Below are 22913 nucleotides of genomic sequence, written 5' to 3' on the forward strand. Positions count from 1 at the left end.
GTTTCCACGTTGATGAAAGTTATTTTTCGATTTAGTTGCTAAACTGTTTCCTCTCATTTTTTGGTTAGTGGGAGCAGTTCCTGCTTCGCGGCAGAGTCCTGGCTTTTTGCGCCACTTTTGGCTGACTGTTCCTACCCGACTAGCAGAACGGCACCATTTTGCACCCCTTGAATTGCTTGTGAATCCCTTACAGCACTTTCCATCACCAGTGCTATTTCGAACACTTTCTTAAAATCAAGATTCACTTCAGCCAGCAATCTTCACTGAATAGTGTCTTCCTGCACGCCACATACTAAACAATCTCTGAACATGTCATTCAGGGTTTCACCGAAATCGCAGTATTCCACTAGTTGTTTCAATTTTGCCATGTAGGTACCAACTGTCTCCCCTGGGGCTCTATTCCGTGAATTGAACCTGAACCTCTTCATTGTGACTGAGGGCTTGGTTTGAAAATGCCCCTTAACGAGGTCCACTAATTCACTGAAAATCTTTGAATCTGGGGCACTGGGGGGCCGTCAAGCTTCAAATTAAACTGTAGGTCTTGCTCCCACAAATACTCAGGAGAATTGCTCTCCTCTTTTCATCCCTGTGATTTCATTTGCTTGAAAGAAGAACGCAAGATGTTCTATATATTGAGACCAATCATCTGTGGCTTGCTCAAAGGAATTGATTCTGCCAAACTGTGGCATTTTGGATGAGTATATCTTCTTTTATTTTTAACGAACTTAGATACTCACAATCGCTGGGCGAGGTACAGCACCAAGTACGATTTATCCTCGTCGCCAGTTTGTTATAGAGTTAATCTTCAGACAAATTTTCTTAATGGAAACATTTAACTTTATTTACAAGACAGCGGTAGCAACTACACGTGTGCATCAGTCTCCATAACTAAAGAAAAACACTCCTGTAGAGGCTTCCCGTACTGTTAACACATTGGTTTAAACAGATCATGTGATCTTACAACACAGGATTATTCTTAAAGCTACAGTCCTACATTTCCCAAAATTATAATTACTACAGAAGTTATGCTAAACACTTATAAATCACTGGTTGGGCCTCAGTTGGAGTTTTGTTTCCAATTCTAGGCACCACACTTCATGTAGGATATCAAGGCTTTAGAGAGTGTGCAGAGGGGGATTTACTGGCACATTTATCAGTGATGAGGAACTTGAGTTACAAGGAGAGATTAGAGAAACTGGGTTGTTCCCCTTGGAACAGAGAATGTTAAGGGGAGATTTAATAGAAGCATTCCACATCATGAAGGATTTTGATAAGAGTAAATAAGGTTAAACTGTTCCCACTGGCAGAAAAGTTGGTAACCAGAGGATATGGAAGTCATTGCCAAAAGAGTCAGTGGTGAGATGAGGAGAATTATTTTTAAGCAAGGTTTGATGTTCTGAAATTCACTGCCTAAAAGGATACTGGATGCAGATTCAATAGTAACTTTTGAAGAAATTGGACAAATGCATAATACAAGGAGAGAAAATTGCAGAGCTCTGGTGACAGAGCAGAGAAAGGGACTAATTGGATAGTGCTTTCAAAGAATTGGCACAGACATGATGGACTGAATGATCTCCTTCACTACTGTAGGATCCTGTGATTCTATGAATTTAAAGATATGCGTTGCTAATGTTTTTTGCAGATTTGAGGTGGCGAAAGTGATTGTTATAGGATGTGTGTTTAGAATATTTGTATTTTTAACATGTCTGAACAAATTTTTAGAGGAATAATAGGGATAATATTTCAATTGTTACATTCTATTAGCACCACATGAAAATCCACCTAGTGTAGGTTTCCTATGGCAGTAAATCTTTTATGCCAGTGAAAAAGGAAACTAATTGAAGTAGTTATCAAGGCAGATCCAATTAATTTAAGCCAAACTGCATATTTCAAATTAGGATGTTTTAACTTGCACCAAGCCCCTGTTATGCTAGCAGAACAAACTGGATACGATTGAACTAATTTCTCTAATATGACAAAATGACACCCATCTGTAAAAAAATAAATCTTTGTGTGAAGTGCTTAGAAACATTTCAATGTAATAAGATACTATGTGAATCCATGTCATCATTTAAGATGAGGCCGTGGAATTTTTGATACGAATTGAGGAACTGACGTCAATGCTTCATTTCACCTTTCTGCAACTGGTAGATTTGTTTAGTTGCAAAGAATATTTTTTTGGATTTGATTGACAGTTTTGCAAAACATGTACACATGGGGTTCTTCAAAATATGGCCACCTTTACACTTCAGCATTTACCATCAGGGTTTGAAGTCATATCCATTGACATGGGTCATTCTCATCACTGAAAAGATAGAAATGAATTCATTTCAACTAATATTTATTTAGGTGGTTTCGCTGATTGCTGGCAGAATTTCCAGCATTCCCACCTGAACAATAGAACTCTCTAAAGTGTCCTTCCATGCCCACAAGTCAGAATATTGCCCCCAAAGGGTTAGCAATTAAAATGTGCTGGGACTATAATATCTCCATGGCATTGTCAGTCATAGTTATAATGATAGAGCCATGGTAACTGTCTAATTAGCCAGAGGCAAATAATTATGCAGGATCAGTTTTCTGTTTCTTTCCATTTTCTTTCTTAAAACACTTAAACACATGTATATTTCATTAGTCAGTTGACACAATCTAGTCTCACAGACATGGTCAATCAAGACAAACAGGTTCAAATCTTGCTCTTTTCATAGATCCTGAGCTAAATTGCATGAACTCAATTTTTAAAAATGACCAAGTATTTAGAACTGCATTGTGGAATTAGAATTGTAAAACAAATGATGTTTGATTTCAGGTTTATGACTTCTTCTACCGGATAAACATCAACGGGACCATCAAAGAAAGTTTAATGAAGATTGATGCTAGAAACAACTTTGAGACCTTCACAACAGGAAATAGTAGTGAGGAGTCTGTGGAAATCCATGATTTTAAAACTGTGAGTCAATGGTATTTTCTATTTTCCCCTTTTCTTCAGCCCACAAGTGAAAGTAATGCAAGTAATTAATGCACAGGTAGGGAAATCCAGAGTTAACTTAAATCAATCAATAGGTGCTAATGAACACCACTTTATTGCAAGCAATCATAATCCCTTTATTCATGTGAAAATGAATTTTCTTTTGGCATCTGCCAAATAATATGCTCAGTTTTCATCGAGAGCAGCAGTCATGTACTCTGCCACTGTCTACGCAAGTGAGTTACAACACGAAATTCAAACAGCACTAAGATATTTTAGAGAATATATAAATACATATCATGGTGTAAACAGAATATGAATCAAGGATTTCCAACCTGACCTTGACAAGTCACTTGTGACTTTGTTGCATGTAGGTTCTGCTGCCAGGTGACCCATTTAATCTTAATAATAATCACCAATTCTTCAATGGAATCTGCTATCCATCCACTTTGGATTTTATAAGCTAAAAGCTACTGCGGATGCTGGAAATCCAAAACAAAAACAGAATTACCTGGAAAAACTCAGCAGGTCTGGCAGCATCGGCGGAGAAGAAATCAGTTAACGTTTCGAGCCTTCAGTTCTGCCGAAGGGCCATGAAGGCTCGAAACGTTAACTGATTTCTTCTCCGCCGATGCTGCCAGACCTGCTGAGTTTTTCCAGGTAATTCTGTTTTTGTTTTGGATTTTATAAAGTAGTTCAAGTAGAAAGTGCCAGTGCAGTCCTATGAAGTTGCAGCTGTAATGAAGAACTTTTAGACAACAATTGATAGCAATTCAACAGCAGGTTAAATAGAGAGGAAAAAAATCAAAGTTGTGACTAGGTACACTATGTAAACTAAATGTCTATCAAATGCCCCATTCTGCTGTTAATGAAGCTACGAAAAAGTAGTTGCGTGTCAAGGATGGTGGAATGTCAGGAGCAAATGGCAATGCTCAGAATCTTTTTTTTAAATCTCTTAAAAATAGGTGTTTGAGCCACATCCCCTCAGTTCCTACTTGACATTAAAGAGCTTTTCAAACAAAGAGAGTTGTAAGTAGAAGAGAAGACTGAGCCATTTAGTACTGGAGGCTATAACACTGAGCCATTGCTGTAGATATCCTAGTGAAGGATGAGGCCAGAGGGTTCTTCATCACACAATAGCTGGGCGGTTCACAGGTTGCAGTTAGACACACTCTAGGCAACAAGTCCACAATAGGACCGGCTACCTGACCAATTCCAAAAGGATGGAGGCTCGCCACAGAGGGCAATAAGAGACAGTCACCTAAATGCACTGTGAATGGCAGAATAGGTCACTGCAGGGAGCTTCCACTGGCAACAGGTTATGGGTCAGCTGTTTTGGAGTTTGCCTGTCCACTCAGGAGGCAATCATTTACATCATTTAACCCCTGCTCAGGTTAACTCAAAATGGGTATTTGATGCCAGCCTAGCAAGCAATGTCCACAACCCAAGAATAAGGATGTAAATGCATTGGAAGCATTGGAAGCAGTTCAGAGAAGGTTTACCAGATAATACCTGGAATGGGCGGATTGTCATATGAGGAAAGGTTGGACAGACTAGGCAGTTTAGAAAAGTAAGAGGTGACTTGATTGAAACATATAAGATCCTGAGGGGTCTTGACAAGGTGGATGTGGAGAGGATGTTTCCTCTTGTGGAAAAATATAGAACTAGGGGACACTGTTTAAAAATAAGGGGTCACCCATTTGAAACAGAGGTGAGGTGAAATTTTTTCATTCAGAGGGTTGTGAATCTTTGGAACTCTCTTCCTGAAAAGGTGGTTGAAGCAGAGCCTTTGAATATTTTTAAGACAGAGGTGGATAGATTCTTGGTAAGCTTGGGGGTGATAGGTTATCAGTGGTAGGTGGGATGCAGATTTCAGGTTACTACCAGATCAGCCATGATCTTATTAAATGGCAGAGCAGGTTCAAGGGGCTGAATGGCCTACTCCTGCTCCTTGTTCATATGTTCGTATATCACCATTTAGACTGCTACATATATTTCAGCACTAAGAGCACTGCACATCGGGACACCAGCATATGATACTTGCCCATTGATCAGTTTTTCAAGTGAGCTCTCTATCGGAAGTGATTACTTTTCTTCAGACATAATTATAATCATGGTATACCGCTTTGCCATTTATTGATTGTGGACTGCCTGGAGGAGATCCTGACATTGTATGATAGCGTCAAATGGGAGATAGCGAATTAGCAGCTCAATATACCTCTCCCCCATTTTTATTTTCACTGGCTTCAATAGCTCACCAAACTTTTCATTCCTATATTGTGAAAGAATGACAAACTGAAATATAATTCTATGATCTCATGCAGAGAGCTATGATAACTGGAGGATTGGGGTTGAAATGCTGCTGTCCAATTTTTGTCCCACACTGGCTTCAAGTAAAGCTTCCCTGATGGGGAAGAGAGATACAATCATGAAATTACCTCTGTAATGATGACACTCTTAAAAATAATTTCTTCAATAATAAAAAGTGAAAATGCTTGGAACACTCAGTAGCTCAGGCATTATCTGTGGAGAGAGACACATTTCTTTTTGGTGATACTTCATCAGAACTGAGAGTGCTTAGAGAAGTAACAATTTTTAAACAAGGCAGAGAAAGGGGGAGGAAAGATGTTATACATTTTATAGATCTCAGAGGAATGCAGAGATGACACTAGTTTTTAAGTTTGCAACAGGTTTATTTACAACAGTTTTAGAATATCTCTGCAATCACAAAATTGCTTATCCCAGTTCTAGCTTCTAGCAACTTCTGTGTGTTTACTTATCTCTGTGAGTCCACAGCCAGGCTTAACCAATTAAACACAGTGAGCATAGATCAGTTATCAGACTCACATAATCAAACACAGAAGAATTGAACACTACAGGAAGCAAGAATGAAAGGGAAGGACTATAATAGGGTGGAAGCCAAGAGGGAGTAAATTACAAAAGGGATGATGGTGCAATACAAAAAGAGATGTTAATTGGACAAGTAAAGAAATAAAGGATGTGTCCAGAACAGGTATATGTGGGAAAGCAGCATCACCACCAACAGCTCTCAACAAAAAAAAATGGGAGTGGGCAGAAATAATGATCTGAAATTGTTGAAGTTGAGACCAGAAGGCTATTAAGCTTAAGAAAGATGAAAGCTTCCTCGAGCTTATGCTGAGCTTCATTGGAACAGTGCAGGAGGCCAAGGTGAGAGTGAGCGTGGAACAGAGCATTAAAATGGCAGGCAACCCAAAACTTAGTATCATGCTTGATGACTAAATGAAGGTGAATTGCAAAGCGATCTCCCCAATGTAGGAATGACCGCACTATGAAGAATGAATGCATGAAAATAGTACAAATAAATCACTGCTTCACCTGGAAGGAGTGGTTGGGATCTTGGACAGTGAGAAGGGATGAGGTTAAAGGGTATGTTTTGCACATCCAGAGGACTCCTAGTTGTGACAAAGGACCACTGACTTGAAATGTGGGTTGAGTTTCCAATGTGGGGGTCAAGAACCCAACATCCAGATGAATCCCAGGTCCCAACCCCAAAATTCAAAAGGCCTAATTAGCCATGAGGTGAGCTAGGAGCCCAATTGGAGGTGCTGAGCCCTTCCAGGAGATAAGAGCTGTCTACCTGGCAGCAGCAGCATAAGCAGGTGGCAGCCATGTTGGTGGCTGCCACTTTCTTGCCTGTTAGAGCAGGCAGTTTGAGGTGGAACATGTTGGAAAGCAGCCATAGATAAGATGGATAGGAACAGTGCCCATGCCAGTTCTGGATGGTCCCACAGAGTACAATTAAAGACTAATGCAAAGCAATATACCAAGGCCCGACGTGAACCTGACAGCTGTGCACCAACATACACAAGACTGTTTGGGCTTGCTAGAAAAAAACATTTAAATATTCAAATCTCAAACTGGCAAGTCCTTTAATGAGCTTGTAAATGATCTTGATCAGCAGTTAATTGGCGGCAGGTTTCCCATTCCTTCCGCCATTCTCCCACCCCACCATTGTACCCCCTGCCCCCCACCCCCACGGCTTTTATAATTCAAAACTGTCCCGGAGGTGTCAGAGTTCCAAGACGATCTCCTAGGCCATGATTTTTAATTCCTGCCTGCACTGGGTCCTGATCCAATGACCCTTTGAAAATCTGACCTGTTAATGCAGTTTCTTGCTCCATAGATGCTGCAGGTCTGCTGAGTTTTTCCAGCATTTTCTGCTTTTATTTTAGACTTCTAGCATCTGCAGCATTTTGCTCTTGTATTAACTTCTTCATATGAGCTCGGTAATTTATGGTTCAGAGATCCAACCATTACCTGTTCCACCCTGTTTCTTCTAATGATGTGATGATTGGCTTTTCCTTTAATGAAGCTTGTGAGGTTTGAGATGTGTCGACTTGACTCATGGAAATTACTTCCTGCAACAAATTCCCTCTCCCAATATGACCTTCATAATATCATTCGCAAAGCCCCATTGCTTTCATCCCTAAGTTTTGGGTTGTCTGCCATTTTAATTCTCTGTTCCACTCTCACTCTCACCTTGGCCTCCTGCACAGTTCCATCCCTTGCTACAATTATGTTAACATTTCTCAATCTTCGTAAACTGTATTTTGTATGTATATATATTTTTCGACAATTTTCTCCCCTGTGAATGTATGGCCCGTGGTCCCACTTAATGATGCCTTACCCTTCTGCTTCTCCTTAAACAATGCATCTTCTTCATGACCTGCTGCCAACTCCTCTGAATGAATGAAGAGGACAGCATTGACACTATTAGGAACAAACTGCCATGGTTATTTCCTTCTATTCTTCTCAGGTAACTATCCTTGCCCACCAGAAATGTGCTACAACATCCATGACTGTGCCCACCAGCTCTTGCAGAGCTTCTTTACTGAAACCAGCTACAAACAGTTACACTTGAGCTATTTTCCATCCTGCACTCCACAGTCGGATTCACAGACTTCAGAGCAGTGGGGGTCGAGGAGCTCCTAAGCTGCCTTCAAAAGCATGCAAACATTATCACCACAGCCGCCACTTTTTCCTCGCCACCTCGGAGTTTGCAGCTCTCCACTAACACCCAGGAAAGCTGCACGCGGCAGTACTATTGTTAGCTCATACATTAAAATGTGCATATTCAAAGAAAACACATGTTACCTTTCTCAAATGAACCGAAGAAACATTCCGCTGAAAACGTTAGGCGGAACGAGCATGAATGAGCATGCTGCGTTCCACGGGTTTTTTTTTGACTATTATATTAGTTCACTGAATTGTGCCAAGTATTGTGTCAAATTCATCAACCATAACGTCAGAAGGAAGGAGGTCTGTGTGTCTTTGGCACCTTCAGGCATTGGTGCACATTTATGTTTTACTATTAAAAAAACAATTGCTACTGTTACTTTAATATTTTTTATTTTGCTTTGCTAACACATCACGTCTGTACAGTATGAAGAACAAATTACATTTTTTTTTAGGGACTAACAGGGATACGGTTCGCTGGAGGAGAAAAATGTTACATCAAAAGCCAAAACAAAATTATTCTTCCCAATACTGCGCCCATCAAGAATGATGAAGAATTGATTAGTTTGGTAGGTATGAAGGACTTCCAGTTCCTAGTCATTCCTACTAGGTGCAATAAATGCTTAACCCTTCTGGGGCTACAGTGTACACATGAAAAAAAGCTTTAATCAACAATTTCTCTCATTCTGCATCAATATCATTTCAAAATGGCTGGAATATTATTTCTGCAGATGGATTCTGACAACAAAATATACCGAAAGATGACAAACTCTTTCGGAAATCGAAGGAGGAGTCATGCAGCACTTTGGAATATGGCAGGCGTTGGATTGAATAGCAAAATATGTTCAAAAATTCTGAGCTGATCATCAATTCTGTAACTGCGCAAAGACTGTTTCATGCACACATCACAGAATCCCACACAGATGTAGCCCAATGAAAACAAATTGTTACCAAGACAACCACCTTAATCTTTTCTCAGCAGTTCTTACAAGGCTAATAGTGGTCATGTGCGTGCATTTCTGGAGAGTTTGTGCTTTTTCACCACTGCCCATTTAGGATATGTAAATACTTTCCTCGTAACAATTGGACATTGGAGTGGAAATCTTTGCAGCTCCTATCCGTTTTAGAAACATAAGAAACTAGTATGGGAAGTGGGATCATTTACTGGAGGAATTGGGCTGTTTTGTTTAAGACTAAGGTGAAGACTCATTGTTGGGACAGAGTGAAGTGGGTTTTAATACATTCTACATCACACCTATGCTATGACTAACTTCATGCCAATCTGGGTACTCTCAGTTGGAAATTGCTCTATTGACATCTCTCACAGAAACTGTTTTAATAAGTGTTTCTTTTATGTCCCAAAAATTTCACACACACAATAGATGTTAGACAGCAATACCTCACTACTCAGTCCACAGTACACAAGTGGAGAAATTTATAACTTGCAGTGATATTGTCCTCTGTTTAATATAAGACAGGAGAAAAGTCAATTCGTTTTGACCATGAAAATAATACATATTTTTTGTTCAATGTATTCTTTCACAGGATGTGGGCGTCACTGGATAGACCAGCATTTATTGCCCACCCTAATTGACCTCGAGAAGGTGCTGGTGAGACACCTTCTTGAACTGCTGCAGTCCATGTGTTGTAGGTAGTGCTGTTAGGAAGAGAGTTCCTGGATTTTGACTCAGTGACAGCGAAGGAACGGCGATATTGTTCCAAGGTGGGATGGCGTGTGGTTTAGAAGGGAACTTGCAGGTGGTGGTGTTCCCATGTGTCAGCTGCCCTTGTCCTTCTAGGTGGTAAAGATCGTGGGTTTGGAAGTTGCTGTCAAAGGAGCTTCGTGAGTTGCTGCAGTGTATCCTGTAGATGGTACACACTGCTGACGCAGCGTTTAAATTTGTTCAAATTACTGTTTCTGGAAATACAAATCACTCCTCAAAATGCTTTTACCTCACCTAATTTTTAATTATTTACAGAGATTTTTCATTCAAGTTCGTTTGCTCTTCTCTTTTTTTTTTAATTCTCTTTGTATTTGCTCTCTGTGTCACTCCAACCTCTGGGGCTTCAAATAATAACCTGACCCTTAATATTAGTGCTGTAAAACTTCATGGTGGTGAGGAAGGCTCTCTCCCTGCTTTGTTCCCTGTAGTTTCACTAAGAACTAAGGCTTGTTATCAGGCCAAACCCTTAAGATACTCAAAACATATACAAACCACAGATTTTAAAACAAAGCTTGACGTAACCTAGAGAAAGAAAACTTGCATTTATATCGTGCCTTTCACAACCACCGGACATCTCAAAGTGCTTTACGGCCAATGAAATACTATTGAAGTGTAGTCACTTTTGTAATGTAGGGAATGCGGCAGCCATAATGCTGACAGCAAGCTCCCACAAACAATGATGTGGTAATGACCAAACATTTTGTTGTTGTGTTGTTGACTGCAAGATAAATATTGACCATGAGACCGGGGATAACTCCCCTGTTCTTATTCGAAATAGTGGGAGCTCTTGTGTCTGACGGAGAAAGCAGATAGGGAGGGACTTGGCTTAATGTCTCATCTGAAAGACAGCACCTCTAACAGTGCAGGACTGCATGGAGCATCAGCCTTGATTGTTGTGCTCAAGTCCTGGAGTGGAGACTCAGACAGAGACGTTAATGCTACCAATTAAGTCACCTCACCAATATTTCCTGATTTATCTTGATAAATGCGTTTTCTTTGAAACTATTGCTGGAGCCTTTCACTGTAAGCTTTGATCCTTTACTAGACTGTACAATTTCCCTTTCTTACCACCTTACTTTGCATTTATTTATTCATGGGATGTAAGCTTTGCTATTTGTTCTCCATTATTAATAGCCCTTTAACTTGCTGGGCCATTTCGAAGGACAGTTTAGAGTCAACCACATTGCTGTGGGTCTGGAGTCACATCTAGGCCAGGTAAGGATGGCAGACTTCCTTCCCTAAAGAACATTAGTGAACCATATAGATTTTTACAGCAATGGATGATCGTTTCAGGGCACCATCACTGACACTAGTTTTCAATTCCAGATTTTATTAATTGAGTTTAAATTTCACTAGCTGCCTTGGTGGGATTTGAACCTGTGTCTCCAGAGCATTAGCCTGAGCTATTGGATTATGAGTCCAGTGACATTCCCACTGCACTTCCATCTCCCCTATGTTTGCATGTTCTAATACGCAGAAACAGATGTGCGCACACACGCACACACTGAGACATCTTGGCTGTCCTCTGCTGAGATGCTGATATTTGGTTTGAGGTGGAGAGGAAACAAACTGTCTCCCCAAAAGGTTGCGGGTGTTGGGTCAAGTGAAAGTTCCAAGAGTAAGAGAAATAAAATTTTGTTAGGCAAGGGTATTGGGAGATATGGATCAAAGACAGGTAAGCTGAGTTGATCAACTATGATCTAATTGAATGGTGTAACAGGGAACAATTGGCCTATGTTGCTATGAGACCTTTTAACTACACATGGGGAGGCTCTAAAGAAAGACAGCGAAACCCTTAGTAAATATCAATAAAAGAACAAGAGACCATTTAGCATTGCATTAGGTGCTTGTACTTGTATCCATGAAAAACAGGCCTTTATTTCATTATCTGCAGCATTCTTGATCATCAGAGAACAGGACAGCACAAAAAGAGGACATTTGGCATACCATATCATCTCTTTCAAAGCGCATAACTGAACTCTTTCCTCATATCCCTGCAATTATTTCTCCTTTAAGTATTTATCCAATTCCCTGTTGAAAGCTACGACCGAATATATTTCCATCGCTCTATTGGGCAGTGTATTCCAAATCCTAACTACCCATTGCCAAAAATAGCTTTTCCTCCAGTTGCCTCTGGTTCTTTTGCCAGCACCTTACCTCTGATCCCTCTGATCATCGACCCTTCTGCAATTGGAAACAGTTTATCATTATTTACTCTAACTAAGCCTTCATGAATTTAAACACCTCTGTCTAATCTCCTCCAATATGTATTACTCTATCAAGTAGATTTTGAAAGTCTATATGCACAACATCAACTGCACTGCCCTCATCCAGCCTGTCTGTTACCTCATCTAAAAACTCAATCAAGTTGTCAAACACTATTTGCCCTTAACAAATCTGTACTGCCTCTCCTTTATTAGTCCATGTTTATCCAACTGGCTATTCATTTTCTCTCAGAGTATTACTTCTAAAAGCTTCCCCAACACTGATGTTAATCTGATTCGTATGTAATTGCCAGGTTTATCCTTCTCCCCTTTTTTGAACAAGGAAATGTTTGCAATTCTTGCATCAAACCCTGTGTCTAAGGAGAACTGGAAGATTGCAACCGGCAATTTCCACAATTTCTATCTTTACTTCCCTCTAGGATGAGTTCCATCCAGAATGGATAATTACCTACTTTAAATATTGCCATCTTTCCTAGTACCTCTGTCGTTAATAGTTTTTACCTCATACTCGAGTAACTTCCTTATTCAACATAACTTTGGCAAAATGTTCTTCTTTGGTAAATGCCAATGCGAAATACATCATTGTTCCTTTATTTTAATTAGCATAGATTTTTACTTACTTCTCTGTTCTATTAAACATTCACTTTTGCACTTTTATTTCCCACCAAACAACATAGTAAAGGCTCACACACCTCCATGCTGGAGTACAATCCTGCGCAGTATTCCCTGCAGATGCTCAGTCACTGGCAAAGATCTGCATGCATGCAAAAAATTAACATTGCACAACTTAGAGCTACCCTGTACTAATTAATAAAAGTCTTGGTGCCACTGCTCTCTCTCTCTCTCCTTGCACCTTCCCAATTTATTGCATTTGATTAGACTCCCCACCCCCACCCCCCCTGCTCCCACCCCACCTTCACTTTATAGGATTCCATTACTCATTCCTGTAACAGCAGTGAGAATACCTCAAAATCTTCCCATTCTTAAATTCACTGATGATAAGCTTTGATCTGCTGAAAAATATTTGTTTTTCAATTTCTCTCTGCAGCTGTGGAATGTGCCAAGGGTTTACCACCTGCAGCCATTGAAAACACAAAAGAATTTTCTTTTTGGGAATTTTGACTAACAATCATTATTTAATTCCTGTATGGATGTGAATCCTCAGAGAGTATTCACCAGGAATGAATAGTTCATTAGTTCTTTTTGCTAATCATCACATTTTACTTCTGACTATATCATTAAAATTTTGGAGAGTGGAAAATATGAAGCTTTTGAGATTTTGTCCACTCAGGACTTCTTCTTGCCTTGCTATATGAATTTGGGGGTGAATTCCAAAAGTGTAGGTAGAACTAGATTACTCTGATAAGCACACATTACGTTTTGAGATTTTTAAGCATTTTTCCCTTCAATGGAGTTTTAAAAATGAACTAGGTTTTAAGTTTTAAACAAAATGACTTGACAAAGGTTTAAAAAGAATGGGACCACAGTATACAGGCATTGAATACATAGAAACCTTACACAGAAACCAGACAGGTCAGTTTGTGAAAGGTCATGGTTTGGAGTCTGCTGCAAGCTGTTGGAATATGGGTCAATTGTCCCATGCCAGGCTCATTAGCCTAGGCGGCAGCTATTCATTCTGAGAACAGCAGCAGATGTTTTACTTAAACCTACACCCCAAGAGAGAAGGAGAAGAAGCCAGTTTTATTGATGTGTCTGCTCGTGGATCACTAATGGAGAGGAATTCAGTGTCACAGCCATCCGCCTTGCTGGGAACACATGAGGCAATACGTGAGCAGTCAGGTTTTACAGAAGAGAATGTGAGATGTAATTGTGTAACCTGAAGCTGGAAACAAAAATGTGGGAGCTCAGCATTTGTGGTTGGAAATTGCCTGGAAAGAAGCACGATGTCAAAAAGATCCAAAAGGGATAGGAAAGTTGATTTTTTATTTTTACACATTTTTCATAGGTAGAAGTAAGATTTTGTTAAGTCAGACAATTTGCTTTGACTATTACTTGGGGAGAAATAAAGCAATTGAATGCTTTGCATCCAACCAAATTTCACCAAATGTTTCAACCTGCCTTCATATAGAGGGCACACATGATGGGCACAATATTCAGTGCAGATAACAAGGGCATCATACTGTCACAATCCTGAGTCACACCATTGCATCATTTGATTTCAAGCAGCACAGGCACATAAACCTAAGCTGCTCAGCTCTCTTACAAGAGTGACTATGTCACTGTGGCTGAAAGAATATCAAAGCAGACCCAAAACCTTCACCTAATCTTAAAATATTGATCTTTTTAAAAACTTACACACAAACCATAATGGAAAGGGAAAGACCTAGTGGTCCATCCAGCATTTTCCATGTGACTGTGACATCCTCAGCATGACAATAAATACCAGCCCCATCATGGAACTAACCCATCTAACAAGGGAATGATAAACATTGACCATGCTGGAAAAAGTATCCAGTTTATACCTATATCACCACTCAAAGGATACTGCTTTTAAAAAAGCACAAAACATTCAAGTACCCACAAGTAAGGCAATAAATCCATTTTTGCCTATTTGCCTAAACTAAAAGTTGAATTCTGGCAAATCATCCTAATTGAGCAAGAAAATTTATAACTTAAGATCAAGTCTTCTGTTAAGTAAAAATGGAAAATTCTCAAAAGAATTATGGCACAGATGGAAGCCATTTGGCCCATCATGTCTGAGCCAGCCGAGAAAGAGCTAACCAGCCTAATCCTACTTCCAGATCTTGGTCCACAACTCTGGAGGTTACGGAACCTCAAATGCATATCCAAGGATTTTTTAATGCAATGACAGTTTCTGCATCAACAACACTTTCAGGCAGTGAGTTCCAGATCTCCACCATTCTCTGGTTGAAAAAAATAATCCTCAACTCCCCTCTAATCCTTCCACCAATTACTTTACATCTATGTCACCTGGTTGTTTTACCTCTAATGGAAGCAAGTCCTTCCTGTCCACTCATCCTAGGCTCTTCATAATGTTGTATACTTCAATAAACCTCATGGCAGAAGGTGGAATTTAAATTCAATTAAAAAATCTGGAATTAAAAGTCTAATGATGTCTATGAAATCATTGTCGATTGTCGTAAAAACCCATCTGGTTCACAAATAATCTTTAAGGAAGGAAATCTGCCGTCCTTACCTGGTCTGGCCTACATGTGACTCCAGACCCACAGCAATGTGGTTGACTCTTAAATGCAAAGACAGTTAGGGATGGGCAATAAATGCTGGCCTAGCCAGCATCGCTTATGTCCCAATAACGAATAATATTTTTAAAATACGTAGTTTACAGAGGCAGCTGTCCATTTAAATCACCAGCTGCCCCCACTGAAGCGGTATTTTGGTCGTCTGGGAGTTTGAAAACCAGAGTGTGCAGATTAGACCAGGTAAGTGGAGGGCTGAACATGGCGGATTTATTTGGATAATCAGGGTACCTCTTTGGAAAGGTAAGAGACTCCTTTGGATATGGTCCTGGGACACCATTGGGAGAGGTATGGTATCCTTTGGATTTGTTAAAAGTAAATATGATTGTGCATAAATACACTGCAAGAATTCACCAAGGCTCCTTCGACAACACCTTCCAAACCCATGACCACTACCATCTAGAAGGACAAGGGCAGCAGATAGATGGGAACACCACCACCTGCAAGTTCCCCTCCAAGTCACTCACCATCCTGACTTAGAAATATATCGCCATTCCTTCACATTGCTGGATGAAAATCATGGAACTCCCTTCCTAACAGCACTGTGGGTGTACTTACACCATATGGACTGCAGCAGTTCAAGAAGGCAAGCTCACCACCACCTTCTCAAGGGCAACTAGGAATGAGCAATAAATGCCAGCCCAGTCAGTGAAGCCCACATCCCGTGAATGAATGAAAAAAAAATGAGAATGCATAAACTCTTTGGAACTGTTGAAGCTGTCAAGGAACTGTCAAGCTGTCAAATAACTGTCAAGCTGTCAAAGCATACTACGTGAGTTGGCATGGAAGGGGTAAGGGCAAAGGGTTTTGGGTGGGGAGACATGAACTTGGCATGAGTTGGCACTAAAACAAAAACTGATAAAACAAAAAAAATATAAGCCTATATTTCACCCCTCTCCTAATATTACTCAGTTCTGTTGAAGGGTCATGAGGACTCGAAGCATCAACTCTTTTCTTCTCCGCCGATGCTGCCAGACCTGCTGAGTTTTTCCAGGTAATTCTGTTTTGGTTTTGGATTTCCAGCATCCGTAGTTTTTTGTTTTTATGAGTTGGCACTAAGTTGTCATAGGGTCTCTAATGGGCAAGGGAGGGTGGTTAGAGGGGTATGGACGGTTTTAAGGATATAACATACCATGGTGAGTGGGTGGGGGCATGAGATGGCATAGGTTGGCATGGATGGCGCATGGGGAGTTTTTGGGGTGAGCAGTGAGGGCTGGAGGGCTATTTTTTGTTTTAACCTTTTTTTAGAATAACTTGAAGCACAGAGGAAGACCTTCTGTGCAGCCGGCTTCTGATCCAGCCCGCCCCCTCAGAACAAAAATCCCAACTGCAGGCTGCCATTTTTAAAGGTCGGGTTTGCAGAGCTGTGAATTCTGTCTCTGGGCACCAAACCAGGAAGCAAAAACCTGGGCCAAAGTATTCATTAAGAACCATGTCCATACCTCCTGCCTCCACACAAGTTAATTTTTTTGGTTGGTCTCTAATTGGCTCTACTCTCTCTATGTCAAAGCACATAAGATCATAACATGGGCCAGGATTTCCAGCCCCTCAGGCCGGTGGGATCAGAAGATCCTGCCGATGTGAATGGAGATTTCAATGGTTCACCAGCTCCATTGCAGGGGAACACGCCGCAGGAGGACTGGAAAATCCCAACCATTAGATCTACAGAGCTGAAGAGACATAGAAATGTGATGGGCTTCTATCTTTCTCCGGCTGTGAAGAAGAGTCATACAGACTCAAAATATTAATTCTCGGTGGAATCGTCCTTGCCCGCAGGTGTGATGCGTGCTCAGTGCCGTGCACATCTTTGAACCTGAGGGATGCAGCCTCCTTGTCTTTCAGGGCCTTGGGTTCTGTGCAGCAGTCCTGGGCTGGAAGCACTGAGATGTTTGCGCACGGTGAAATATCGTTTTACCTGCCCGCTATCGCACTAAGTGCAAATCTGGGACAATTCCGCCCTCTGTTTCTCTCCCTACATGTGCTGCCAGACCTGCTGAGTTTTTCCAGCAATTTCTGTTTTTATTTCAGATTTCCAGCATCCTGTTTCTGAAACATTGGCCGGAATTTTCCAGCCCTGCCGAGTTGGGACCCGCCACAGGAGATTCAACGGGACCGGACAATCCCAGCAGCGCGCAGGGCCAGAAAATCCTGCCGCTTATATCTATTATATCTATTATGTTTTTGAAAAACTATAAATACAATTTAGTTCTAGGTTGTACAAGTGGGAATTTCCCTTTTGCCCACCCCATTATAATGACATAAGGGTGGGGTAATTTTAAACTAACCACCTTATCAGGATTGGATGCAATGCTGGTTTTACATCCTGCCCAATTTTGCACTTGGTTGATGTCCCCCTAATCCCATGGGATTCATTCCCAATGAGTTGGGTTAAAATTACCCTCTCACAGTGTCACACTGAAAAGCATCATTCTCCAAAGTGTCAAGCAGGCAAAGATCAGACTTGTACCTGATATATTCATTAAAACAGCAAACAATCACAACTGAGCAGGTGGGGAAGGTACCAATGAACACGTAGCAAGCAAGTATGAAAACTACTGATAAAGAACCAACACCCAAGCAAACAACTATTAAAATAACTAGTAAGCACGACAAGAGAAACAAAAGCACTCAAAATGTTTACTGTAAATGCTTCCAAACAATGTTTTATTTTATTGGTGACCCAAGTACTAAAAATAAGGGTAGCATTCGAACTTAAAATAAAGAGGTCAAGAAACTGCAGATACATTAGTCTGAATTTTCCAAAGCTCTCTAGGTTAGGGAATTGTGCCTCTTTTACAATCTTGTTCTCTCCCTATAGCCATGTATCATTTTCTACTTCAAATATTTATCTTCTTTTCCCTTAAAATATGCAATGCTTTCTGCCTTAAATATTCCCCATGGCAAAGCATTCCATGCTCTAACAGCTCTCTGCATTAAAGATTTCCTCCCATCTTCTCTGCACACTCCCTTATTGACAATTTTAAATTAATGACCCCGAGACATCGACGTTCCCACAAGAGGAAAGGCTGTTCATCATTTTTCCAGTGGGAGTAAATTCGGTTTCCTTTTCCTATTTCCATAGTTTAGTGAACTCAAAACAAGAATAGCTTTTGATGTCCCTCACTCTATCCTTTCCACTGTCTGTTGTTCCTATTTTAACCCAGTGTGAACAAATAATTGCAATGGTGGGGCTGTACTTTGTTCCCAATGCATTCTAACTACTCAGCATTTTAACCGCCAGGGTTCTAGCAGCAGAATAGTCACCCCAGGCAGGCCTAACTAAAAGTGGGAAAGTCACAGCCAGATAACAACATCAGCGCCACAATATGATTTTAATTGCCAGGATCAGGCTTGAATTTTTTAAAAAACATTTTGTTGCAGTTCCTTACATCCCATGGAGAGCAGACGTGCTCTTATGGGCCCAGCAAGCAAAGCTCAGCCGTGCTCTCCCTGGCTCCAAACCCCTGCCCTCCCCACTTCCCAGGCAGCAACTAGCCCAGACCTCTCCCACCCATGCCCCATTTACCTTGCCAGGGGATCGATCCCTTGGGACCCCAGCAATATCAGTTTCCCGCTTAATCCTAACTCCCCTCTGCCAGCTCTACCATCAGTCCCCTCAGCTTTGCTTGAGGGATAGTTCAGAGAAATGTAAATAAGGCCCAGGACTTAAATTGCTTGGATCTCACACAAGGAGATCCTTGGGGACTTCAACTCCCTCCTTCACCCCACTCAGCCCCAATGCTTTGAGTTAAATTCAGCAATTTTTAAAAATGTGATGCCCATAATTGTATTGATGCTCTGTGTTTAAATGCAGTAATGTTCCAATAAGAATGGCTACCATTCTACTGTATATCTGAGAATGAAACTTATCCATTCCAATATTTAATTTGCATTTGCAACTGGTAGCCTACAATGTGATGTTACATTGCCAACTAACACTCCTAGACCATCTCTGGATTTACTTATCAATGTTTTACTCCTCATTTTCGATGGCAATTCTATAAATTGCTCCATCTGGTAGCCATGTTCCCACAAATTCTTTGAATTTTCTGTCTCACTCAGATACACAGGAGTAAAATTTTATCTTCCCCGCCTAGTTAGTATTGTGACAGAGCAGGTTGGCCATCCTTTATAGAGTTCAGTCAGATTTCGCTCTACACAATTTGGTATCTTCGTAAACGTAGACATTGTAATTTTAATATCAAGATCATTTGCAAATCTCCTAAACAGAAGCGGTCAGGAATGTTCCCAGGGTATTATTCTGCAACTCGCAGCTGTCCAACTCGAATGACCACCATTCATTGGCCTCCTCCACTTCCTATCCGCTTTGCATAAGCCTGTTCTGCCATTCAATTAGATCATGATGGATGTGAATCTTAACTCCATCTACCCATTTTGGTCGCATAACTCCTAATACCCATGTCCAGCAAAGATCTATCTCAACTCTGAATTTTTCAAATGTCCAAGCCTTAACAGCTTTTCAGGGAGAGAGTTCTAGATTACCATTACTCTATCTTTCCCTACCTGAAAAGTTTGACATCATTTGTGTACAACAGTGTTTATTTGCACTCATTTGATATTGGTTGCACTCAAAAGCAATCATTTAGCCATTATTTGAATTCTGCCCATTTACTTAATTATTTTAAACATTTTGAACCTGGCTAATTGAAAATGATATCCTCCAATTTCATAGAGGTTCATTATATCTAACTTCTCATAGCTCACCCAGCCCATTAATTGCTCTCCCTTCATTACTCTAGCACTCCTTTTCATTCATCATGTTATTAATCATGATTTTTTTTTTTAAATCTATATTCTCTTTGTAAACACCAAAACTCTTTAATCATAAATATTTATTTATCCTAGATTTTGTTCTCCCTTTCATGATTTTTTTCTCCCTCTTGGTCTTCACAAACCTAGGCCTAAATTTCTTAATCCTGTTTATTCAGGAATTGCCTTGCCTTATTAAACAGCTATGCCTTCTCCAAGCCCCATTCCGTTTTCAGTATACTTTGCTGTTTTCTCTACAATTCTATAATCAGGGGTTTATTTCATTTCCTGCCACACAACAGCAACGGACCAGACTAATTCTATGCTTCTTTCCTACTTACCTAACCATTTCCTTATACATTTGTCTTAGAATTTAGATTACCATTATTGACAAGTACAGGTTCTACTGAAGGCTATTCTAGTAAATGGCCTTTTGCCTTTACAGGACAGACCTTGGCTCCTCACTCACAGTTTATCACATTTTCTCCACATGCCTACCAATGGCTTCTCTTTTTTAAGCCTGGTTATCATTTTTTAAAGACATTGCTCTGTAACTCCTCCTTACAAATTATTGCTCCTTTATCATGTCAACTATTTCTTCACACTTAGATTTCCTAAAACTCAAATAAATCAAGTTAATATTTCTATTAATTTAAATAATTCAGCACAGCTCTCTGCCCTGACTTCTTTATTTTCCTTCGTTTTTGTTTTTCCTATGCTCTTTAATAATTTCCCAAGAATCCCCATTTTCCATCGGATATATAACTAGTTCTCGAGTGTACCTTATTCTGCTACCATAGATCAATACATTTGTCTTTTTCTCTCAATTCTCAGCCCAAGTTCCCGTTATCTAATGCTCTCTGCATTATTGCATGTATTCTTCAATTCCACACAGAAAAAGAGCTCATTTTCCTTGCTGTCCTTTTGTATGCAGCTGTATTTTGACATGCTTGTACATCTTCATGTAACTATCAGTATTCACTGCTTCTCCCAAACCCTCATTTTATGTCAATAGATTTATTATACTGATTTAATAATAATCACCCAAAACAAGCAAAAAAAAAAGAACTGGAAACATTTGTTCAATTTGGGGAGGAAAAGACTCATATAGAGTTCTTTTTCTTTCTTGAGGACAAGGATTTATTATTTACTTGCATTCAACACACAATATTTTATCAGGCATGAATGGTTTACATTACTTAATATGCTAAATTCTTAATTATTACAAGCAAATATTCTCCTACAAAAGAGAAAGCCTTTTATGTATTAAAAATGAGTAGACATTATCCTGCAACTGAGGTGCTTTGTTTTTTTCAAACACTTTTGTGCAATCTCATAACCAGAGACAATGGGGTGAATTTTAATGTTCTGGCGTACATGGGGTCAGGAACCTGGAGGTTTGAGCAGAGCCACGCCATTAGCATCTCACCTTCGTGTTTCCAGGCCAATTTGTGCAGACAGGTATGATGATGACCTGCACGTGACTGCTGAAGCTTCACTATTTACAGGGACCCTGCAAAGATCAGAATGGAAGCATTTTACAAACGTCAAGAAAGAGACAGCTCCTTGAGTGGTCAACGAGGGAGGGTTGCACCACGGTTCTCAAATGCACCCCTGGACATCGTGCTACAAGCTGTAAGGTCCCACAGGGAGATTCCGTTCCAGTGAATGGGAGGAAGAATCCTGCCTCGAAGAACAAGGAGAGAGGTGTGGCTGGGAAATGGCTGAGGAGGTCAGCAGCAGCAGTGTGGTACCTCACTCATGGATACAGCGTGGCAAGCGGATCAGTGACCTTATCAGGTCAGGAAAGCTGAGTGTCAAACCACATTCAAACACAAACCCCCTAACTCTGACTGCACCAGCCTTCTCCTCCATACCACTCCCTAGGCCAACCTTGCAAATACACCCATTCATCTCTCTCAAAACATCTTCTCATATCCCCATCTGACCAGCCAGCACTGACACTCGCCCTCATTTTAATGCAATGTCACACTATTCTTCACATTGACCCTCCACAAATGTTGTCATTTCATGCTCTCAAATATTTCATTTCTTTCACTCATAATTCTCTCTTTTCTCTGCTTACAGAAGAGAATGCTGAACATCAGGGAGAGACAGAGAACAGAGAGTCAACCCAACCGCGACCGCTGTGGAAGAGGACACACTGGAGATGAACAAAGTCTCGTCGTGCATGGCCTTTGGTGATGGAGAGATGGGGTCTCCCAGCTACCTGGTGACAGAATTAGGCATCGCACAACCACATGGCATAGTACTCAGTTGTGTTAACTTGATGTCAGCAGACAATGAAAATTGAAGATCTGCACAATGAGGAATTAGAATGCTTTCACCTTATCAATTGCAATTCATGCCTTTCATCTCCCACAGGTCTTTCAAATGTTCTTCAGGAGGTGTTGCTGGAGAAGGATGAAGAGTTCTCAGAGGAGGACACACACTCTGATGAAATACTATCACATGACCCATGCGCACCTGCCTGTAGTTCAGATGCACATACCTCAGTGGGGCCTCTAAGCCAGGCAGTTGGACTGTCACATGGTGAGGCACACATCACAAGTGAGCAGGAGCAGGTGGAGAATCCCTGTCAGAGGCTGCAAAATCCTCCAAGCTCTACTCAGCTGGATGCAGATGCGGAACATCAGGAGGCATCAACGAAGAGGAGAATTCTGGAGCAACAGCAGAAAATATGAGAGCTTCTGAGATTCTGCCAGCATTTCCAGTCGCACCGCATATAATTGAAGAGAGATTGAAGACTGTCTCCACCATGAGTGCCATGATGTTGCAGGCCTTTGTATTATTGTCTACCTCCATGACTAGCTGCATCAAGAATCAGACGCAGCAGGTAACTGTCTGATGGCCCTCACCAATGGCCTGTATACTTAGTCTGCCAGCTTATATAGGAGTGAAAAAAGCCTCATCTAAGCCATTACTACACTTCAATGTAGTACTTTCTGGTTAGCCAGGGAAGTGCAGGTGG

At 40.7% G+C, this 22913-nt stretch overlaps 1 protein-coding gene across 2 annotated transcripts in view; it reads left to right on the forward strand.

The window, feature by feature from the left end:
- tnmd (tenomodulin) overlaps positions 1–22913 on the forward strand; it is a 154124-nt gene that overhangs the window by 84143 nt on the left and 47068 nt on the right. Inside the window, exons 3-4 of one of the 2 annotated variants that reach the window (XM_078546248.1) lie at positions 2807–2947; positions 8419–8532. In XM_078546248.1, coding sequence (XP_078402374.1) covers positions 2807–2947; positions 8419–8532 — 255 coding nt within the window. The remainder of the gene's footprint in view (positions 1–2806; positions 2948–8418; positions 8533–22913) is intronic. The other variant, XM_078546249.1, reaches the window with a different exon arrangement.

The sequence above is a fragment of the Cetorhinus maximus genome, chromosome 8 (assembly GCF_964194155.1).
Source record: "Cetorhinus maximus chromosome 8, sCetMax3.hap1.1, whole genome shotgun sequence".
NCBI lineage: Eukaryota > Metazoa > Chordata > Chondrichthyes > Lamniformes > Cetorhinidae > Cetorhinus > Cetorhinus maximus.